Genomic DNA, 21,558 nt, shown 5'->3' with positions numbered 1-21,558 from the left:
CCAGTGAGAGAGGGGGGCCCGGGGCGGGGTCTGTGTGAGGGAATCTCCCCACTCCCCAGTGAGCGAGATGGGGACAGGTCTGTCTGTGAGGGAAGCTCCGTCTCGCCTCTCACCCCAGACGAGGAGCCACGCTCGCTCACTCGTGTCACTTCCCCCTCCCCCAGAGTGACAACTCCCCACACACCGCCTCCCTTCCTTCAATCCACTCGACACCTGGGAGACACCAACCAATCGTTTGATATCGTTCGCTCATTGACACCGTCACTCACCAGTCGCCAGGCTCCGCATAAAAACAACCCCGCCCTCCAGCACAGCAGCCAATCAGAGTGCGAGAGAGGATCCCTGCCTCCTTGTGCGAGGTCCTCGTCTCTGCCCACTGAATGATCGACGTCGGTCCTCAGCCAATTATCTTTCGCGCTGTTGGGCAGGCTCACGCCTCTGCCAATGGCGTCCCCAGAGCAGTGAGGTTTGGTGGTGAGGGGGAGGGGAGGCAAGTTAGTGTGAGCGGCGCAGTTCTCCAGGCGGAGGGGGATGGTTGTGGAGTGAGCGGCTGCGGGGAGCCCTGGACGGTTCCTTGGGGGGCAGGGGCGCCCGGAGCGGCTTGTGCCCCGCTGTGCCATGTGGCCCCCGGAGGGATGGACCGGCCCCCGGTGCCGCGGCTGTAAGGGGCAGCGGCGCTAGCCCCGCGCGGTGCGTGGTGCCCGCTCCAGCCCGGCCGGGATTAGCCCTGTGAGGAGCCGCGGGAAGGTAGGTGGAGGGGGGGCTGGGCCCCTGGCGGCTCCTGCCGCCTGGGTTACCCGGGATCCCGCTGGGTCCTGCCCCCTCCAGCCCTGGCTGCCGGCCCCAGGCAGCTTCATCCCGGGCTCCGGTCCTGCCCCCAGCTGGGCCAGCTGCTTTGCCGGGGACTGGCGCTAGCAGCTCATCAGCAGCGGTGACACATGGCTGGGGAGGCAAGGGGGACCGCGCTCAGCATGGAGAGCTGCCTCCCCGCCCCCAGGCTCCCCCCCACCCCCGCCGTTTCATCCCATCTCCCCACCAGCCCCCTGCATATTTCATCCCATCCCATCTCCCCCCCCCCTTCATCCCCTCCCGTCTCCCACCGGGGGCATCAGCCTTTCCGCCTTTTACAGGCCAGAGATTTCACCCCTCACGCCTAGCAGCTCCCCTGCCCAGGAGGAGGGGATTTAGCCACCCCTTGCATGCCTCTGCCCTTTTCCTAGAGATGATGCATGTTTCTCTGTTTCTTGTTTCTCTAGGCAGGAGGGAGAAGCGTTTCAGTGCGGTGAGGGAGATGGGGATCCTAGGGAGCCCTGGCTCAGGAAATATCCTTGTCTCCTCTTTCCCTTAGCATGAACATTTACAGCATCAACACCCTCTTGCATACAGTGTATGCACACACTCCCCTGGGGAGAAGAGTGGGGGGAGGAAACAACTGTTACACCTTTTGTCATCAGCTGGAAGACAAAGAACTTGTCTTTGCTTCCCGTCTGTCCCTCCTTGTGGGTGCATATTGGCAGCACCTCAGCTGCTTTCTGCACTGCTTCCAGGAGATGCTTCGTAAGGCTTTAGGATGGCCCTGACCTGTGCTTTTTTGTTGTTGATGGTGCTGTTAAAAGAACATGTTGATTTGTTTTGTTTCCAGATGGACTTTGCATTCCTGAAATTGCTGCTGCTGCATTTTTATTATTTATTTATTTATTTAATTTATTTGGGGGGGGGTGTGTGTTGTGGTTTGCTATGGATGAAAGGTACAAGGTTCTGTACAATTGCAACATCATAGCATGTAACACATTAATCACTGTTTCTTCCCCTTTCTGCTTTGTTTTCCAGTCTAGCAGTCTGCAGATCACCCAGCATATGAGAAGGAATGATGACTCCATGAGGGAACTTCTTTTCAATCACTCATTCGCCCAGTCATGTCTCATGATGCTCCCAGCCAATAGTGTGCCATTCACCTAGACTGGGATTTACCCTGTGAAAAGGAGAGATAGAACATGAGTCCTAAACATCACCTCAAGCTCTTTCTTGTGCATCATTTTTGGTGTGTTTATATGTAGAACCCTGAGCATTGGGTACATGCACTGTTAAACCTGCTTTGCTAGATCCAAGAACTGCAGCTGTGTGTTGGACTCTGATATTTTCCCATCGTCATGGCTTCAGTTTGGAAGAGACTGCAACGTGTTGGGAAACATGCATCCAAGTTCCAGTTTGTGGCCTCTTACCAGGAGCTGATGGTTGAGTGCACCAAGAAATGGTAAGAAGTGTCAACTGTTGAAGTGGTCAAGTGAGTTGCTGATGCTGGAGCATGGCCGTTGCCTGTTCCACTGTGTGGTTTCCCTCCTTTAGTGCAGAAGCTGCTAGGTGGGGTGCAGATCTCTCTCTTAACAAGTGCTTTCCAGCCCTATGAGGTTAATTATTGCACTCTAATTTGATCATCTTAGGTGGTTGCAGCAGTATTAGACCATGCATTTATTAGATATAAGGCTGCTAAAAATCAAAGTTCATATGTTTTTTAAAGGAAACTTTTCCAAATGTCACCCCAAGTCTCAGAGATGGGTATGATAAGCCAACTATAACATCAAAGGGATACACTATTATTGGTCTTGAAAAAATGTGTCAAATCCATGTATCTTATTTTATTCTGGGTAGATATGACTTTTCTTGCCTAAAGACTTCTCTTTCCCCTTTCATCTTTTGAATGGGAAGAGTGAGGACACAGAGCCTTGGGAATTATTTTGAGTTATTTGCTTAGTCAGACAAGAATTTCATGCTGTAATGGCCCAGTGGAACATACTTAGAGCTGGCTAGACTGCAGCAAGCAATTAACTGTATGGGTCTGTTCCAGTCCACCTCTCTCCTTATGCAAAGTGGAATCCTAGAGCTGATGGGATTTTTTTGTCTTGTTTTGCACAGAGGACCAGGATCTAGATTTTGTTTTTGGTGGTTTTTGTTTTATTATGCAAAGACAAAAAAATCACATTAAAATACATTATACTAAAACTGAAGTTATATATTAGTAGTTCAGGAGGGTTTGCATTATTTTTCATGTTCATAACTGACTCAATTCTGTAATGTCAGTGGGAAGTGAGCGTGCTTGGAAACTTGCAAAACATCACTGTAAATCATCTGTAGCAAACTTAAAACTTGGTTTCTATCACTTGGCTTTTCTTCTTGTTGGCCAGCTTGGCACTAGCATTGGCTGCTTTTAGTAGTTATGAGTAATTGCTTCTGCTAAGTTAAATTGTTAGAAATAACAATCCAACATACTTGAATCCTCATGTTACCCCTATCTTAAAGGGGCACTGTCAAATTAATAATCACTTTTAAAAGCGTTTTCTGCATTTTTGATATTAACTCTATTTCAGTTTTAATAATCTTTACAATCTAGAAAATCTAATTGATTTTAATAGTTTAAGGCCAGAAGAAATCACTATGATCAACTAGTTTGATCTCCTGTATAGAACAGGCTATAGAATCTGATCCAGTAATTACTGTATCAAGCCTATTTTACCGCTTGTGCTTCTGTTACTTTTTTACATGGCATTTAGCTTGATCAACAAAGCTAAACTAGTCAGTTTGACATAACTTAATTCATGTGGGTAGTGTCACTGGTTTACACTCCACATAGATGTAAATCGGGTTAGTCAATAGGCAGGCTGCAGGCCAAATCCAGACTGCCAGATGCTTTTGAACGGACTGCTAAATCTTTTTATTTACTTATTGTCATTATTGTTATTGCAGTGTGAAAAATATTTCCCTGGAATATAGACTTTGACTATACCTTGATCAAGAAATTTGGACTTTGACAAAAAAAAAAAAAATTGACTACCCTGGTGTAAATGTTTATAGGATCTGGGCCCATATTGGTAACCAGGATAACCACGCTGTTGTGAAATGTTTCAGAGACGAGTCTTTTAGCAAATAAAGCAAACCCACCCTATACAATCACTTGATTTGTAGACTCCTCTACACTCTTTAAAAAAGAGGAAACCGTCTTAAGACAGAAATGTTCCATAAGCATGAGAGTTAAAATTAAATGTTTCTTCCACAAATGGAAATTCTGTATAGAACACAGGAATGATAAAAATATTTTTATAACATTTTAAGTACAGCTTTTGCTGCCTCTGAAATAGACACTAATTTCTGTGTGCTGGTGAGCAACGCTGTCCTTTTTTAAGCTTGCATCTGAGTTTATGGCTGGGTGTAAAGAGCAGAATTGGCGTGAGTGACAACAAAATATGAGAAACTAACCGTCTCTGCCCTGCCTCTTTTTGAAGTCAGGCCTAATGTGTATATGATGCAGCATTGGAGCAACAGAGCTACAGTATATTCTTGTAGGTCCGTGCTGTAAGTGCCCTTTGATGGGAAATGTAGTAAACACTAAGTCTTATTTTAATGTATTGGCACTCCAACAATACAGTGGTTCTGTAAGAAAATAATGATCCATTCATATTTTAAAATAAATGACAATGCAGTCATAAACACAACCAAAGCAAAATATGGCTGGGAGAAAAGTTGCCTATGAACTCAACAGGAAGAATGCTTATTTACAATTTGAAGATAAGAAGAAATAATCTTTTGTTGTTTTAACTTACCAAAAATGGATTTATCTTGTGAATTTCATTGTTTTGTAATTGGTCAGTTGCACTGTGCAACATTAGATGTATTCTTGCAAAGTTCTAATACCTTCATTTTGTTTTTGAGTACATTTTTGTTTTTTGTTTTTCTTGTATTGATCTGAATTTTCATGTGGTGGTCTGAATACACTTGTTCCTCAAGCTGATAGCTATGCTGGTTGTGTAGGAGGTCACAAACACTCTTGTGTTGCTGCTTTACTCTTTAATTGGATTATTTCTCGGTAAGCAGCACATGTCCAGCATAGTGAAGGGATTTTCAGTCTTGCTTTTCCTGGACTCTGTAGTTTCTACTGCTTGCTGCTATTAATGATTATAGATAGCTACTTCCAGAGATATCATTGATCACTTTATTAATTGTGATGGTACATTTAAAGATGTTAGCACTTCATTGTAAAATCTTATTTTCAGGTGTTTAACTAAACAAACCTGCTTTTTCTGAGCTCAAATATGGCATTGCAAATTCCCACTGAAGCATTTAAGAGTTATGGCTGTTCAGTACCTCTGAAAATCAGGTCACCAATTTAGATTCCCTACGTTTAAAAAAAAAAATGGTCTGGGTCTTTAATGTGGATTTGTGACTCTAGATACCTCAAAAATTTGATCTTTTTACATTAATCATATGAGTTTAGTGCGTATAAAAGGTGCTGGCTTGATAGCCCTGGCTTCTGACATCCTCTGCTTACCCTGAAACAGATGGGGGAAGTACAGGCTTTGCAGCCTTGCTAATGTACTTCGGCCTTAACCTGGATGAAGTACATATAGTAAGGAGGGGATAGCTTATCCTCTGTTCATTCAGTCCTTAGCTCAGCTTCTGAGTCTATCTAGTACAAATGGTGGTGGTGTGCTTTTTATGGTGTGGACGCCTAGTCAGTGGGAATTGGATTGAAAACCACCAAACTCATGTTCATATAGGCCCCCTGAACAGCCATCGGTTGCACTAACTGGGTTGCCAGAACAAAACTTGTTCTTTATCTGAAACATTAATGTATTTAGTACCTGTGGAGGGAGTAATTTGGTGACTCTGTTAGATTGCATGTCTAGCTCAGTCAGTCTCGATGGAAGAATCCAACAAACGAAGCTCCTCTGTAAATGTGTGATTGCTTTGAGCATCTGGAAATGCACTCGTGTCGGCCACAGTGTATAAGAAATGAAATTGCTGATATCCCCTTAGACTGTGAGCTCTCTGTGGCAAGGACTGTCGTTATTTTGCTCATTTATATGTTGCCTAGCAAATTTGGGTCCTAACTAGGCCCCAAAGATTCTACCACAATATATATAATAAACTTCTGCTGAGATAGGCTTGAATCTTAGAGTTGATTTTAAACCTGTTGCTAAGCTCCTTATGTATTGTTTCTTATCAGATGCTTCTAATACCAAGAGGCAACACATTCACTGTTAAGAACATTGAGATTATGACAAGAAATAATAAGTGACCACAGAGCTGTAACTAAGCATTTTAGCACCTGGGGCGAGCAAGTGTATTTGCGCCACTTCGAGGTGAAGCAGGGGGACCTTGCAGGGTCAAACGCCTCCCCAGATTTCTGCCTTCCATTTAGCGTGGAGTATTTCAATCTATGGGGTGTGCCTGCCCAGGTACACCTGTCAATTTGCTCCCTCTCACTTATCCCATCATCTGGTCCAGGAGTAACAAATTGTGATAGGGCATCAACCATCCATCACAAATTTGCTACCCTTAGACCAGATGGTGACAAAGGTGAGAGGCAGAAAATTGTGACACGTGGTTAATTCGTATCCATAGTGCACCGCACTCTGAATCAGTACAAGCGCTCTTGGTGAGAACGTTGCCACGGACACAAGGAGTCAAGTAGGCATGCACACCAGTGACATACAGCTGTGGTGACTGTATGCTGACATAACTTGAGTTAACATAAGTTTGTAGTATAGATATGGCCTTGGATATATGAATTGTTTGGGAGAGGTAACAGCAAAAGTCTGAAGCGTGGCCAGGATTCACTCAGGGGTTTAGACTCCTACTTTTGTGGATCTGGGCCTTCTGCACCCTAATGGCTCAGGAACAAAAAGATGCATAAAAGGAAGCAATATCATGGATCTTTTTAAAATAAAATAAAAAAAATTTCATGACTTGGGGGTGTATACCTTATGATTTGTGAATTCTTGTGGTCGCCAAGCAATCATGGACCTATAACTGGGTTTGAAAAAGAATTAGGTAAGTTCCTAGAGGACAGGTCTATCAATGGCTATTAGCCAAGATGGTCAGGGATGAAACCCCATGCTCTAGGTGTCCGTATCCCTAGCCTCTGATTGCCAGAATCTGGGAGTGGATGACAGGATCACTCAATGACTGCCTGTTCTGTTCATTCCCTCTGAAGCACCTGGCATTGACCACTACTGGAAGACAGGATACTGGGCTTGATGGACCATTACTGACCCAGTACGGCCATTCTTGCGTTCAGTAAAACTTACAGGAGATTTTTGCCTTTGAGAAGGATTTAATATGAGATAGTATACTGCCCTTAGTGACTATATTGTTCTACCCACGAGCAGTGATATGCGAAAAAGCACTAAGAGCGGATTGAGAGGCAAAGTAATGGTGAGAGAGGCAATCTCCATTGGTGGAACAAGTGAAAATGAAGAAGTTTTGACACCAGGCTAGGAAATAGTCAGATTGGAAGTCACACGGTCCTACAGAATAAAATTGTGCTATAAAAAGAAAAAAAATGTAGAATTAAAAAACACAGTAAAAACATAGGAAGTGCAATGCTAAAACACAGCTGTCATTCCTAAAAATACTAGCAACTCTTTGATTATAAATATTTTCAATGAATATTTGCTATTAAAATCTAAACTAAATAGCACAATGATATCCGAGATAAAAGTAAATGACAAAGTGCTAAAAGTAATAAAAATAACATTTTCAAAAGTAAACAAATAGAAGGAGCAAAACTATATTTAAAATGGATTACAACAAAGGGAGTGCAGGTCAGGGAATTACAGCAGCAGATAAGAAAGATTTGTAAACTGCTAGGAGACTTTATGCAGACATATTAAACTGATAAGGGATTCTTTTAAATACTCAAAATGTGTGATACTGTGTGTGTGTGTGTGAAATATTTCATGGAATCAAGTCTCCTGCAGCACCTCCGTATGTTATATCTGGTAGAGAAGAGCTGCCATGTCTAGGCACTGGGATGCCTGTGCCTTGAAAAACAGAGCCCTGGGACTGTTCTGAGGGAGGGGAAATAAAAAAGTCGCTCTGCCCCCACCCTATTTTTGCAAACACTGCAGGTGTCTCACCCTGTCAGGGTAACTGTTACCCCCTCTGCCGCTCCCTGTTCCAGGGTTTTGCCTTCTGCCACCCTCTGGCAGTGCCTCATCCATGAGTTTAACCCCCCCACCCCACCTCCAATTTTGCCTCTGGACCCCTTCAGCAGATGTTACTGAGCATGCTCTGTCCATGTATGCATGCTCAATAGGAGCCAACCAGTGCACTCAGCACGCTGCCATGGTCCTAGCACCGGGGAGAGCCTGCGAAGGGCTGGGGGGAACGCTGAGCACCCTGGGATCTGGCTGATACTGCTGTGCCTGATGTTGCTTGGGCCGGGGAGGGGGGGAATGGCGCTGACGTTGCTCGGACTGATCCTGCACATTGCCCTATTTCTGTGCCCTGGGCGGATGCCCTCATTGCCCCACCTTAGTCACAGCACTGAGTGACCTCCGTAAGGGGTGCCAATTTAGTGGGCTTCTTAATTCACCTCCTTGTGCCTATTCCTTCTGTATAAAACTCTTTGCTTTTATTATACTTTTTTGCTAAACCTTTTACATTTCTAAAGTGATTCGACTTCTTTTTCAAACTGCCCGCACTGACTAAAGGCTTAATTTTCTTGTGACAAATGTCTAACTCTTTTTGGATCAAATAGAGGTATTCTAGACCAGTCCCTGCATCTTAAAAATATCTTTCTCTCTTGGAAATGAAGCAATACTTGAATATTTTTCATCTGTTTTTCTCCTCCATGGTAGTTTCATAACTGGATGCTGCAAGAACTTAAGATTTGGTATTTAATGAGCATGGGAGAGATTCTTCAGGCTTTTTGAGATTCCACAGTTCACTCTAGTCAGTTTGTCTTCCGGTCTCTGCTTTCCAACAAACTCCTGAGCGCTGAAGGAAAGAACTGGAATTTACTGGCTGTTGCAGAAATAGAGATTGCTCCGAGCCTGATCCTGTCAAGAGAAGGAAGGTGCTCAGTGCCTTGCTGGATTGGGCCCACAGGAGAGAGTCTCATGAGCGTATGGGTGTGATTGTTCAGTAAGGATAATTGTGTGGCAAGGCAAGGTCAATTTGCAGTTTTACAGCTGGAGTTCCTAAAGTCTTTACATTTTAGTGTAGCCACTTTCCCTTTTGAGCCACTGCTTGCATGGAAAAGGCTTAGCGCGGCTCCCCCCCTCACAAGTTAAGGTTTTATTCTCTCAAATCAATTCTACTCCTCTTTTTGTATTTGTATTCAGCTTCCCTGATTCGCATATTGAAAATTGTCCCTAGCTCCCAAATCAATTAACTTTCTCCCAAAGTCAGTTTTTAACCCTCACCAACTCTCAAATCAAAATTAGTTCTCCACCAACAACCACAATCAGCTTTTACAAATCAATTTCCCCCTCCTCCAACAAATCAAAATGAGTTCCTTCTCAACAGTCAAAATCAATTCTCAGCCCTCACACTCTGAGCTACCCACTTTCCCCCAAAATCAAAATCTGTAGAGCCCTGCAAATCTGCAGATATCTGCTTTATATCTACATCCGTGGACCATTTTTGCGGCTCGTGGATTGGATGTGGATACAAATTTAGTATCTGCACAGGGCTCTAAAAATCTGTTCCTCCTTCTCATCTGAAACTCTGTTCTTTCTTTCTTTCTTGTCCCTGCTCCCAAGCATGTAGCTGTTGGGCTCCCTGATTGCTTCCTGCCAAACCCCTTTCCAGTCGCTGGCTCCTTAATGCTTATATCTTTCATTCCCTACTCTATCTTCTACGTTGTCTCACTTTCTGTTCAATCTTTCTACTTGCCCTCCACCATCCTTATGGCTACCCAGAATTGCCATCCGGGCACTACTGGGAAGGGAACCTCTGATCGAGTTTAGTGGGTTGTTGTTGGTTGGGTTTTTTTGTTTTTTGTTTTTTTTATGCTATTTCCCCCGCCCCTCCCCCCTAAGAAGTTTAGAAATATGGGAGGGAGGAGTCGGAGGTGGGTGTGAAATGCTTCTCGCTACATCTCTAGGATGTTTTATAGATAGATTTGCTAGGTAGATGCAAAAGGCTTACTTTAATATTATCTCTTGGCACTGTTCCTTCTACCATTCTAAAATGTTATGGCTAGATTACTTTATTTCCACAGTGCATTCTCTCTCTCTCTTTTTTTTTTTTTTTTTTTTTTTTTTTTTTTTGCATGTGTTGTGATATTTGGTGCAGTTCTTCAAGCCCTAGTTCCTGAAGTCATGATATATACAATTTTTTTTAAAAAAATTTAAATAGAAGCCCTTGAGTTTATAGGGAAAAGCTTGAAAATATGAATCCAGAGGCCACAACAGTGGAAGGCAAATAAAAATAACCTAAAAGCTGGTTTAAAAATGAGTTTGTGATTGAATTTTTTTTTTTAAATGTCTTGACTCTTGTGGGCTTGATTCATGATTATTGAATGCTTGGGATTGGCAGTACTGCATTCTTGTGCCCCAATCCCACAAAGACTTGCTGCTGGGCATTGTGTTTACTGTTACCAGTGAGGCAATTTACAGAAATTAAGCACTGTGCCTAATAGTAAGTCTTTGCAGAATTGGGCCTGTAATGAAGTGTTACTGTGTTTCTCTGAGAAACAGAATTCATTCCTAAAATTTCTTGACTTGAGTCAGTGTCCCTGGAATAGGAAAAAGAATTGTGCACAAAAAAAACAGTGGATTATAGCCCAATATAACGGGACAAATCCACTGTAAGGGGTCGGTTTTTATTTCAATAAATCTCTCTTTTGAGTGCGGAGAGAAAGGATGTCTTATTGACCGGGCCATCCTTAGGATTTATGGGGCCCTACGCAGTAGTATTAAACTGATGCTCCTACGCCAGTGCATTTGGCTCTGGCAATACGGCCCATGCCTTCTGCCTAGTAAGGAGACTGCAGCGTGCGCTGGGTGTGTGGGAGCCGACCTGCTCTTACCTGCTGTCCCGGTCATAGGTGCGGACTCCATGGGTGAGTGTCCAGTGTGCTTTTCTCTGTTCAGGAACTCTGTTTTACTTATTTATTTATTTATTTGTAAAAGCATCTCCCTGTCTGCTCTTAAGAGTCTGCGAAGTCTTCTGCTTTGGATACCTAGTGACTCAGTTTGTGTGCATCTTCCTCTCCATGATGATGGAGTAGAATTCCAGCAGGCTATTGCGCTACTGTGGAACAGCATCAAGGGTTCCTGTCCACCTGTGACTATGTTCTGTGGCCCTCTGTAGGAGATTAGAAATTCTGCAGCTGTTCACATTCCATTTTTAAAAATGGAGGTTTTCAATAAATGTGCAAATAACTAATATGGTGAATACGGCAGACCCTGTTTTATGCTTTCCTAGCATTTTCAATCTTCAACATAAGACACTTCTGTATTAACAATGTTTAAAGAAGTTTATTAACAGTCAGGTGGGAAGCTAGAGGTTTTGACAGTTGACTGTTGGCATCTGGGAGGCATTGCAGAGAGTTCAGGACTGGGGCCCAAGCTAAAATTACCAGAAATATATATCCAACATCACTGACATCTCCGTTGTCATCTTTAGGATTCCAGGTTCGCAACTCATTGAGTTGAATAAGACATTCACAGACACACCTCTCCGAGTTAGTGTTTCAGGCTGCCTGTAGTTGCATGAAGTCTGTTTCTGTTCAAACGTTGAAGTTTTCTTCACAACCATGACTTTTCCTTTAACAAACAAAAGAATCTTATTTTCCAGAGCACAACTCTATAGCAAGGGGTGGATTCTACAGCTACTAAATTGTGGGATCTGCAAGGCCCTGAATATTAATAATTTTGGGGATAAACAGGATTATGGTTTTATTCTGCATACACATCCAATATGTTGTTGCCATTCTGCGTGAGGTATTTAAAATGACTTAATATAAGCAGCCAATAAAACATTTCTGTGGACTCAGTATTTCTCTTCCTTCTGTATAAAAATTGGTGCCTTTGAAAAATAACTTGTACTTTGTATTCCATTAGATTTCAAGCTATCCTACAGTCTCTTCATATAAACTTGGCTGCTCAGTGCCCCTGAATAACACCTATCTTTAATTTGCTCCTGAGCTAATAGTAATTTACTGACACCTGTACAATTATAGCACTCAGATCCTGCTTTTGAAAAACAAGGAACCACTTCATGATAAATAGCAAGGCAGTGATGTACACAATCGGCCTGGGAAAACTTCTTTGCATACCCACTGACTTTAGCATTAAAAAACCCATATTAAAATAAGTAAGTAGCGAATCCAGCTTGTTAATACAGTGCAATGTATGCTGCTACTCAATTCACATCATAAACTTCCTTTATTTTGAGTGATGGCTCATTAAGTAAATTCTGAATCCCTTTGTTTATCAAAATGCATAGGAGAAGATTTAAAATAATAACTGTCAAAACAGCTTACTGTTCTTTCCAAATAAGGAACTGCACCAGAAAACTGAGAGTTCACTGGGCTAACCTCTGGCCAGTGTAGTTGTAATGTATCAGCAAGGGCTTTAGTCCTGTAACACCATCCCCTCTATTTGTCATTACTGTAGTCTGCCTCATCACTCCCAATCTCCATAATTCTGGCCATGTTAGCCATGTATGGTTTATTTTATTTTGTTCTTGGTTGTGTGGCTATTGGTGGTGGTGGTGGTTAGTAACTGTGGAAAAATGGAATTAGTGTCCTGGCCACTTCTGTAGGTAACCTGAATGTTAGTTGAATAGGGCTATGAAAAATTGACTTTCAGAAGAGCTAAGGGTTAGCTTTGCAAATGCTCACACCCACAAGTGGGGCTGGATTTTTGAAATGTGCTCTGCACTCGACAGTGCCATTACAATGCTTATGGCAAGATGTTCAAAAGAGCTCCGCACCAAGTGAGCTGAAATCTTTTGAAAAATCTGGCCATTTGCTTTTGTGTCTTAATGTGAACTGAGCTCTTCTTCAAATTTAGCCCATAGTGGACACAGTACTTGGAACAAATGTCTGTGGGTCAAGCAAGTTAACATAGATAAAAGGTTTTTTTCTTTCGTTTCTGCATCAGGACTTTGATCTATAAGGATGCTAAAAAGCGAAGAGGCCTGCCTCTCTCTGTCATTTAGTTTCTAGTTGCACAAAGCCAAGGAGTCTAGTTTTTTATTAGCCATAGTTTGAGGAATATGTAGCCTGTTTCCCATTATTAGTTACTTTAGCTCGTAAGGAACACTTCTTATGCTTCTCGTGCAAAAAATAGGTTTTCTTTCGCTCACCAATACACAGTTTAAAGATCCGCTATGATGGTACTTCCTTTGTTTGTCTGTCTGTTAATGGCTTTTTGCATTCTCTTGATTAAAATCACTTTTCATCCCTTCAAACAACTGCCTTATTATCTCCAGCATCTGCACGTCTTTTCAGAGTACTATTTTGAAACTGGCTGTGCCATTACTAAAGGTATTTTTATTCCTGTGGACTTTTTGCATATGCTACATGCTGTTTGAGTTTTCATCAGCACTGAAATGCATCCAAGAGTAATTGTAAAACCACTGGGTTCAGAAAGCTCTCTTTGTGGCTGGTTTAATCATAGGAGTTGCTGACTGAGAACTGAAGAAATTGGGGATGGTGTTATAAGCAGCCTCAGCATCTATACTTACTGCAAGTCCTGGGAATCTCCTCTGTTGTTGGTGTCCTGATGCTTTTTTCAGTCCATGGCAGTAAAACTTTAGTCGGATGAATCCCTGTAAGGAGAGATTATGCCAGCTGCTCTACCACAAGAATACGGGCCTTTGAGAGAATGGGAGAATATATTCTAGAAAGATCTTTTCCAAACTAATACTTTCCACACAACTTCAGCTCAGAAATAACCTTCCTTTTAAAGCTGAAAATTAAATGTATAACTTGCATCTTTTCTACTACCCAGTTTCAGGAGAGCTGTAAGCAGCCCATTTTCTTGAGCAAATTCAGCCTGTGTTTTTAATGTGCCATGCCTTCAGTATGATAAGGGCATTTTAATTTTAATATCCTCCATCTTCTGATGTTAGGGTATTTTCTGTTTGCAAAATTATTTTTTTTGACCCCTGATTGGGGTATTTTTATATTGGTTTTATATCTTTTTGTGTCATCTGTATTTTGGAGTGGACTGATCCTGAGTCAATTTGTCTTGTGCCCCTGTGCTCCACAGCTGTTAACCAAAGCGTACCTCCCACTGTCAATGCCCCAAGAAGGGCTGCACTGCACCGGAGGAGGACAGTAAAGATATATGTGTTACCTGCGTATTTCGGTTCCTGGGATGCCCTCTCATGGTGGTGCTTGTAGCCTTAGCAGTATTAGTTGCCTCTGGTAAATCTAGTAGTGCTGATATGGTTACTAGCACTAAGGACAGCTACACCAGCTTGTCTCATGGGCTTAGCAGGAGGTGTGGGGACAGGAGTATGAGGTCTTGTGCTCAGGGGCCAACTCTGTACTGAGGAGTGAACCCTGGTAAAGCATTACATGCCAAAAGTCTATCACCTCCTAGAAAATATGCTGACTCTTTAAATTCAATACATTTGTCCTAAAATATTTTTATAGAAGTAGAACAGACATTGTGAAATGCTTCTTCATTTAGCAGTGAATGCCATATGCAGGGCTCTGCCTTGATTCATTGTTAATGGTAAGGTCTGCAAAATTATAGAACATTTTTCCTTGAGTTATTTTAAAGTATAGGAAAACATGGAAGAATATGTCTACGCTGCATCTGGGACTCTCTCTCCCAGCCTGGGTGTTAGTTCTGCTTGAGCTAGTGCGCTAAAAGTAGCCGTGTAGACATTGTGGCATGAGCAGCGGTACGGGGTAGCCACCTGAATGTGGACTCAAGATATGGGAACTGTAACTGTACTGGTGTCAGTGAATTACTGTCAGCTCAGGAGAAAATTGAAGATAGTTGTTATCTGGGGGCGCTGGGCAGCCAAGTATATATGAAGGGACAGGAGGTTAGCTTGAAAGCTGGTGGAACACAGAAAGAATGTTACTTTTCAAAGGCACCAATTTTTATACAGAGGGAAGAGTAATACTGAGTTCACACACATTTTATTGGCTGCTTACCGGGGGTCAGGTAGGCTTGTATTGGGTGGCTAGCCTGTGCTGCAATGTCCGCACTGCAATTTTTAATGTGCTAACTCGAGCAGAGCTAGCCCGTTTGTATACCTGGGCTGGGAGTCATGCTCTCCGCTTCACTGTAGTCATAAGATAAATTAGGGTGACACATTTATGCTCCATCTTGTGAGAGCTACTAGTGTTCTTAAAAATAATAATGTCGACAATAAAACCACTACAAAACCCATGGGTCCCAAGAAACAGAAAGCTGCTTTCTTGTCAGCCTGGTGGAACAGGATCCCCATTCTCATCTTTCTTCTGTGCTTTGGAGCACATGGGCAGCCAGAAAGTTTAACTCATGGAAGGAGTGAGGATAAACTATATGGCTTTCTTCCTTCTGCGTCCCCCCCACCCCCGCAGCCTGTAGAAGCCCCTCAGAAGTGCTCAGATTCCCTATTCATTGCAACATAACCCCCACTCCACAGCTTGAACATCCTTTGATGATTGGGAGAGTGAGCCCCGGCAGCGTGGTTCCTGAGTGAATTATGCTGCCAGGCGTGGCACACAGAATAAGGAGCCGAATGGAAGATCCCACTGTCTGCATGGCTGCCTTATGAGCTGGGAATATGGAACTGGATTTCCTTGCAGGTCTCAGGTACCCCTCCTTCAATCATAGTGGGAGGGATCTGCCATTAAAAAAGGATGAGTATATTGAGATCTCTGCACACTCATCCCCCTTCTTCCTGTGGGAATTTCAGTAGAAAAGGAGACTATAAGACATAGTTTAAGACAAAGGAAGTGATGATTGCTAGATGAATTAATGTTAGAGGCTGGATGCTTGCACAGTTCTAAGACAATATTAGCTGTTGGAGATACTTATTTCTATATATCACTGACCTGAATGTGAACAATATGTATGGTAAGTAAAAATAAATGTTTCAAACGTGTAACAGAACTTTCGTGAGAGCAGCTGTGAAGGTCCCCAGCATCTTTCTTGTTTTCATCGGTCTTCACCTCAGTGTAACTCTCTGCCTGAGGATCCAGTGCTTATTCAGGCCAAATGCCTTTTGACTTTTTTTTTTTTTTTTTTTTTTCACTTTTAGTGGGTGTTCGTCCTGTATTTAAAAAATACAGGAGGTGGCCCTAGATCAGCAGGCGGGACTTTCAGCTGGGAGTTAGAAAACTAGCATTGGTCATTGAGAAGTACTAGAGCCAATCCCAATTATGGAGATGTGATCGCAGAAGCATTTCTGGGAACTAGAGCAATACAAAGTAGAAAAGGCTATTGCGCTACCGAGGGACGAATCCTGCCCTTGCTTCCCTCATCCCACTGATGTGGTGACTTCCTGGCAGTGGCACTGGAGTTCAGCTGTACAAGCAGAGGATCTTGTTTGGGATATTCAGCCCTTGTGCTGCATGGAGTGCCACTCTACAGAAAACGAGGCCGGGGGCAGGACTTGCTGCTGTGCACAGCCTATGGAAATCTGATGGGATTCCATGGCCCAAAGGCAGGATTCCTCTACGCTGAACCAGAACACATCAACCCAGTGACTGGCTGTTTGCTGGGGTGTCCGGGTTGCTTCTTAAAGGACCAGTATGAATTACCCAGGCTGTATATTTTATGTATTTCCCTAAACATCCATTGTGTGGTTCAGGAGTACAGTGATGTCTCTTATAAGTAAGAGAATTCAAGAGGTGAGTGAACATTGATTGCCTGTTAAAGGTGACCTTTAATTACAGACCCAACAGAATTGCACCTGACACAGTGAGAAGGGGTCAGCTAGCACACGGGTCTCTTCAGACAGGGTTTCACCGTTAGAGTAGTCTTCAGTGCAGCTTTCACTGTTCTTGAGTTGTAGACAGAGTGCAAAGTAATTTTTTAAGTATGTGCGCATAGCAGTGTTTTTAAAGAATGTATAACTTAAAGAAATGCAGCAGCAATATTGCATACAAAAACATGTCAGTGTCTTCTGTACTGTTTCTCTCACCCCCCACTATCGCTCAGAATATGGTTAGAAGATGAGTGGTAAATATTTCTGGAGCCAGGGAGCAAGGATGTTTATTGAGCCAAGGTGTAGGCTTACCTCATGGTCAAAGCGAGTGAGTGGGACTGCAGCCAGGGAACATGGCCTGTCCGGGAAATGAACTCAAGCATCGAGGACTGGTTAGAGATTATCTGAGAGGATGGTAGTCCGGGCTGGACAGAGAGAAGTACCAGGGAGCCAGTAACAGTCAGACCTGCTCTGGGTAAATCTCTGCATGGCTGACAAAAGGGGCTTTAGTTCACTTGCAGGAAGGCAATATGTAAAGCTTTTCTTATGAAGCAGAGGGAGCCCAGCATCATATTAAATCTCAGACTTACAATGATGAAAGGTAACTCTGGAATACAAACTTTGTTGCATTAAAGTTAAGTCTGTCAAGGGCACTAACTAAGAAGATTTACTACTGAAAACCACCAGTAAAACAAGCAGCCGTGCAAGCATTCACAAGAGTGGAGATCACAACCTTAGGTTATAGGAATGCTTGAGACACTGACTTTGTGCATAAGAATTGTCTTGTGGCTAAAGCACTGAACTTGGGTGATCTATTTCAGTTCATGACTCTGCTCCAGTCTTCCTGTGTGATCTTGGGTAAGTCATGTGGTAAGGGACCCACAAAAGTACTTAGGTGCCTAAGTCTTGACTTTAGGCACTGCAATCGACAAAACCTCTGTGTAATCTAAACCTGCTTAACTCTCTTGGTGCCTAAGTTTTTGTGGTAAAAGTTCCCTAGGCACCTATGTTTCTGCCTCTAGGTATACGCAGTGATGCCTATCTCTAGACCTCCATCTGCCGCTGAAAGAAAGATGGGCACTCCTCTGTGCCATGTCAGGGCTGATCTGGTAGGAGTGGCATGTGGGGGCTGATCTAGCAGGAGTACTCAGAGGCTGCCTACTTCCACACAAAACAGCTGAGGGGAGGGAGAGGATGACCACCTCCCTTACAATCTTTATTCTAGTGGCTCGAGCACTCACCCAGGGTGTAGGAGACCAGTGATTCTAGTGCCCTCCCCCGCCTTGTCTGATGAGGAGAGAGGATTTGAACAGGGATCTACCACCTCTTAGGTGAGTGCCCTACACACTACACTATGGAATAGTCTGTCCGTCTCCATCAATTTCTGTTGTTGTTCCACTTTAATTAAATAATTGAATAATTAAATATTAATTGGGCCAGAGAGAGAGTTAGAATGACCATAGCACAGTAGTTGGGGTGCTCACCTGAGCAGGTGTTGGATCATATTAAAGAAGTTCTGTATTAAAATCACAAATGAGTTTGATTCCCCATAGTTTAAATTCCAGGGTATTACTAATTAAGAGGTCTCTTGGTTTTTGGTACTGTTTCTCTCCCTCTATGTGTGAAACTTGCGAGCTGCTAATTGTGTTAGTACATTCTAAGACAGTCTGTTCTCAAAGCAATTCACAGAGAGAGACCCAAAGCAATACTCTAACAACAGAACCAGCACCCAGAGACTCCCCGCCCTTTTGTTGTATTAACAATTGTGATTAAAATAGAGATAGAGGACGTATGTGGATGGATGCTTGGTGTGGATAATAACTGAATGATCAGGGAGGTGCCAGCCTAAGAATCCAGTGTCCATCGGCTGAAGAAGGCGTCAAGTGGAAATAACCAGAGGACCCCCGGAGGGCAGACTGGAATCCACCCAACAGCCTCAAGAATGGGAGAACCAAAGAACAAGATAACATCTAGCAGCACGGAGCCGTCAGGAATGTGCTATCTGCTGATTGATTCAGCAACAGCATGATGAAGCAATTCCCATAGACTGGCATAGGAAGAAATTCCTATAAAAATGGACTCTAGAAAGTGAGAACTTTGGGGTCTGATTCTGCAAACCAACTTCCAGGAGCATCAGATGAGCATCTGACAAGGCCCTGCTCCCTCCTCATGTCCAGGCCACCTGGCCAGTGGCTTGGCATGAGCAACTCTAAGGCTGTAACTATGATAACAACCTTGCAGAACCTGTGTGTGTGTGTTTGTATGAATGAATGTGTGAATAGATATGAGATTGAATGGAATGTTATAGCTATAACTAACTGCTTACTATGATTCTTTCTGTATTCACAATAAATGTGGTATTTTGCCTTTTTCCCTTTAATAAGATCCTGCTGGTTTTTAATTTATTGGTATAACACAGGGACAGAATTGTTAAAATCCCTTGTCAAATAATTCCTCGTACCTGAAACCAAATATCATTAGAGACAAAGCTGCTGTGTGAACATCGACTAAGCATAACTCTTGTGCCAGAATATGTCCATTATGTTAGAATCATAGAATATCAGGGTTGGAAGGTACCTCAGGAGGTCATCTAGTCCAACCCCCTGCTCAAAGCAGGACCAATCTCCAACTAAATCATCCCAGCCAGGGCTTTGTCAAGCCTGACCTTAAAAATCTCTAAGGAAGGAGATTCCACCACCTCCCTAGGTAACCAATTCCAGTGCTTCACCACCCTCCTAGTGAAATAGTGTTTCCTAATATCCAACCTAAACCTCCCCCACTGCAACTTGAGATCATTATTCCTTGTTCTGTCATCTGCTACCACTGAGAACAGTCTAGATCTAGCTAAAACAGGAGCAATTCATACTGCACTGAGCCTTCAGACTTGATTTTGCAGCACAAATAATACATACGATACGTATGTCTCAGGCCGTGGCTTCACGCAAAAGTTATAGTGCTTTACTGACATAGATAAGCGGTACAACTGCTCTGCTCTGAGTGTTGATGCAGTAATTCCAGTATAAAGGTGCTTATACTGGTATTCCCCTACAGGAAGGGGAATAAGCTATGCTGGTTTAAGGTAGCTTTATAACTGCGTTCATAGTAGGATTATATTATTTAGGAGTGTGGTTTTTTTTTCCAACTAACTGCAGTAGTTATACTGGTACAAAAACTGTGTCGATCAGGCCTCCGATATCTAAATGTATTTTGTTGAAAAGGGAAACAAAAGACCCAGTCCAATTCCATTTAGGTTAAAGAAAAGATGACCATTATCTTTACAGAAAGTTTTAGATTGGCCTCTAAAATAGTAGCATAAATCCAGGGGCAGAGTAAAAGTTGTCTTGATAGGTACTGGCCATTGAGAATGTTGCTGTTTACTGGTCTGTGCATGAATGAAGTGCTAAGGTTAGTGTGGGAATTCTGTATGTAACCTTGGCTTGTGATTTGCATGATTTGTAATATTTGATTTTTTTTTCACAGTGTGCCTAAAAGTACATTACATCTTTTCTTGAATTGCATTTAATACATTTAATTGTATATTGACAACTTTTGTTTTGGAATATATTGTCTATCACTGTCAGGAAGTTAATGGTCAGATTGATGATAAAGAAGGAATCTAAATCAAAATGTTCCAGTTCTTGCTGTCCTTGAGGAATTCCGTTTGCACTGACTAAAGATAAACCACATTGCTTAATATTTATTATTTCTGCCTGTAAAATGTAACTAGAAAAAGTGTGCTCATTAATAGCAAATGAATTTTCCCAAAACTTCTCCTTTTCATATGTGCTCTTGAAAGGATGATTTTAAAGTACAATTACACTTTTGGGCTTTTTAAATTTGTTTATAACCTTGTAAATAAAATTACAATACCCATGTATAGTTGTCCTCCGTTAAAGCTTTGTTCAATCCAAAATAAGGTCCCTGTTTTGCAAAGCAATCTCTGCAGACAGACCCTTAAACCCACATGGAGTCCTCTTGATGTCAGTGGGTCTCGGTACACATTTCTTTTCAGACTTTTGTGGCTCATATCGTTTAAGTTCCAAAATGGTTAATGTGAGAAGATTAATATTCCATAAGAAGTAATATTCCATAACTCTTTTTTCGGGCATTCGTTGATGACAGTTAATGAATATATACACTTTTATAAGAGATAGAAACCCTATTTTTATATTTTGTTTTATGTGCTATTGATCGTTGTCAAGTGTGGTTTAATCCGGAAAGTGCCCTTATACAAATGAGATTGTGGGATTCTCGCTCTCTGTATATTCTTGATGTGACGAAGTGGAACTGTTCTTAATGTTTCCTCTGAATACTGTAGGGGTGTGTCAGTTTCCCCTATGCATTTCATAAGTCTCTAGGTGGTGGGATAAGGGGGTGTAATTGTTGCAGAGCAAAGGGTCAATGTACATAAATGGCCGACACTCTGTCTCCTGGCATCTGATGGCCTGGGCCCTTCCCCATTGCAAGGTGATAGCTAAAGGGTTGGAGAACAAAGGAATCAGGTGACCTCCTGGCCCGGGAAAGGGACAAAGCCTAGAGGAGGGCCTGGAGGGGGAGTCTGTGGGGGGCTGGCTGGGGACGAGGAGTGAAGTGCAGACGTGGTTGTCCGGCTAACTGCCCCCCAAAATGGACCTGGCTGAGGGGTCCTGTTCTCTGTACCTACAAGCTCTGTTTTAGACCGTGTTCCTGTCCTCTAATAAACCTCTGTTTTACTGGCTGGCTAAAAGTCACGTCTGACTGCGAAGTTGGGGTGCAGGACCCTCTGGCTTCCCCAGTACCCTGCCTGGGTGCACTCTCTGTGGGAAGCGCGCGGAGGGGCAGAGGATGCTGAATGCTCCAAGGTCAGACCTAGGAAGGTGGAAGCTGTGTGAGCTTTTTGCCCTGAAA

General features: G+C 42.9%; 1 protein-coding gene across 11 annotated transcripts in view; it reads left to right on the top strand.

The window, feature by feature from the left end:
* The first annotated feature begins 503 nt into the window (after positions 1-503).
* EHBP1 (EH domain binding protein 1) overlaps positions 504-21,558 on the top strand; it is a 319,529-nt gene continuing 298,474 nt past the window's right edge. For all 11 annotated transcript variants that reach the window (XM_074949596.1, XM_074949591.1, XM_074949600.1 and 8 more), the window contains exons 1-2: positions 504-747; positions 1,831-2,254. In XM_074949596.1, the coding sequence (XP_074805697.1) occupies positions 2,151-2,254 (104 nt within the window). In that variant the 5' untranslated portion in view covers positions 504-747; positions 1,831-2,150. The remainder of the gene's footprint in view (positions 748-1,830; positions 2,255-21,558) is intronic.

Source organism: Natator depressus, chromosome 3 (assembly GCF_965152275.1).
Source record: "Natator depressus isolate rNatDep1 chromosome 3, rNatDep2.hap1, whole genome shotgun sequence".
NCBI classification, from domain to species: Eukaryota; Metazoa; Chordata; order Testudines; family Cheloniidae; genus Natator; species Natator depressus.
The sequence above is the reverse complement of the archived record's forward strand: the minus strand, read 5'-3'. Positions and strand labels throughout refer to the sequence as shown.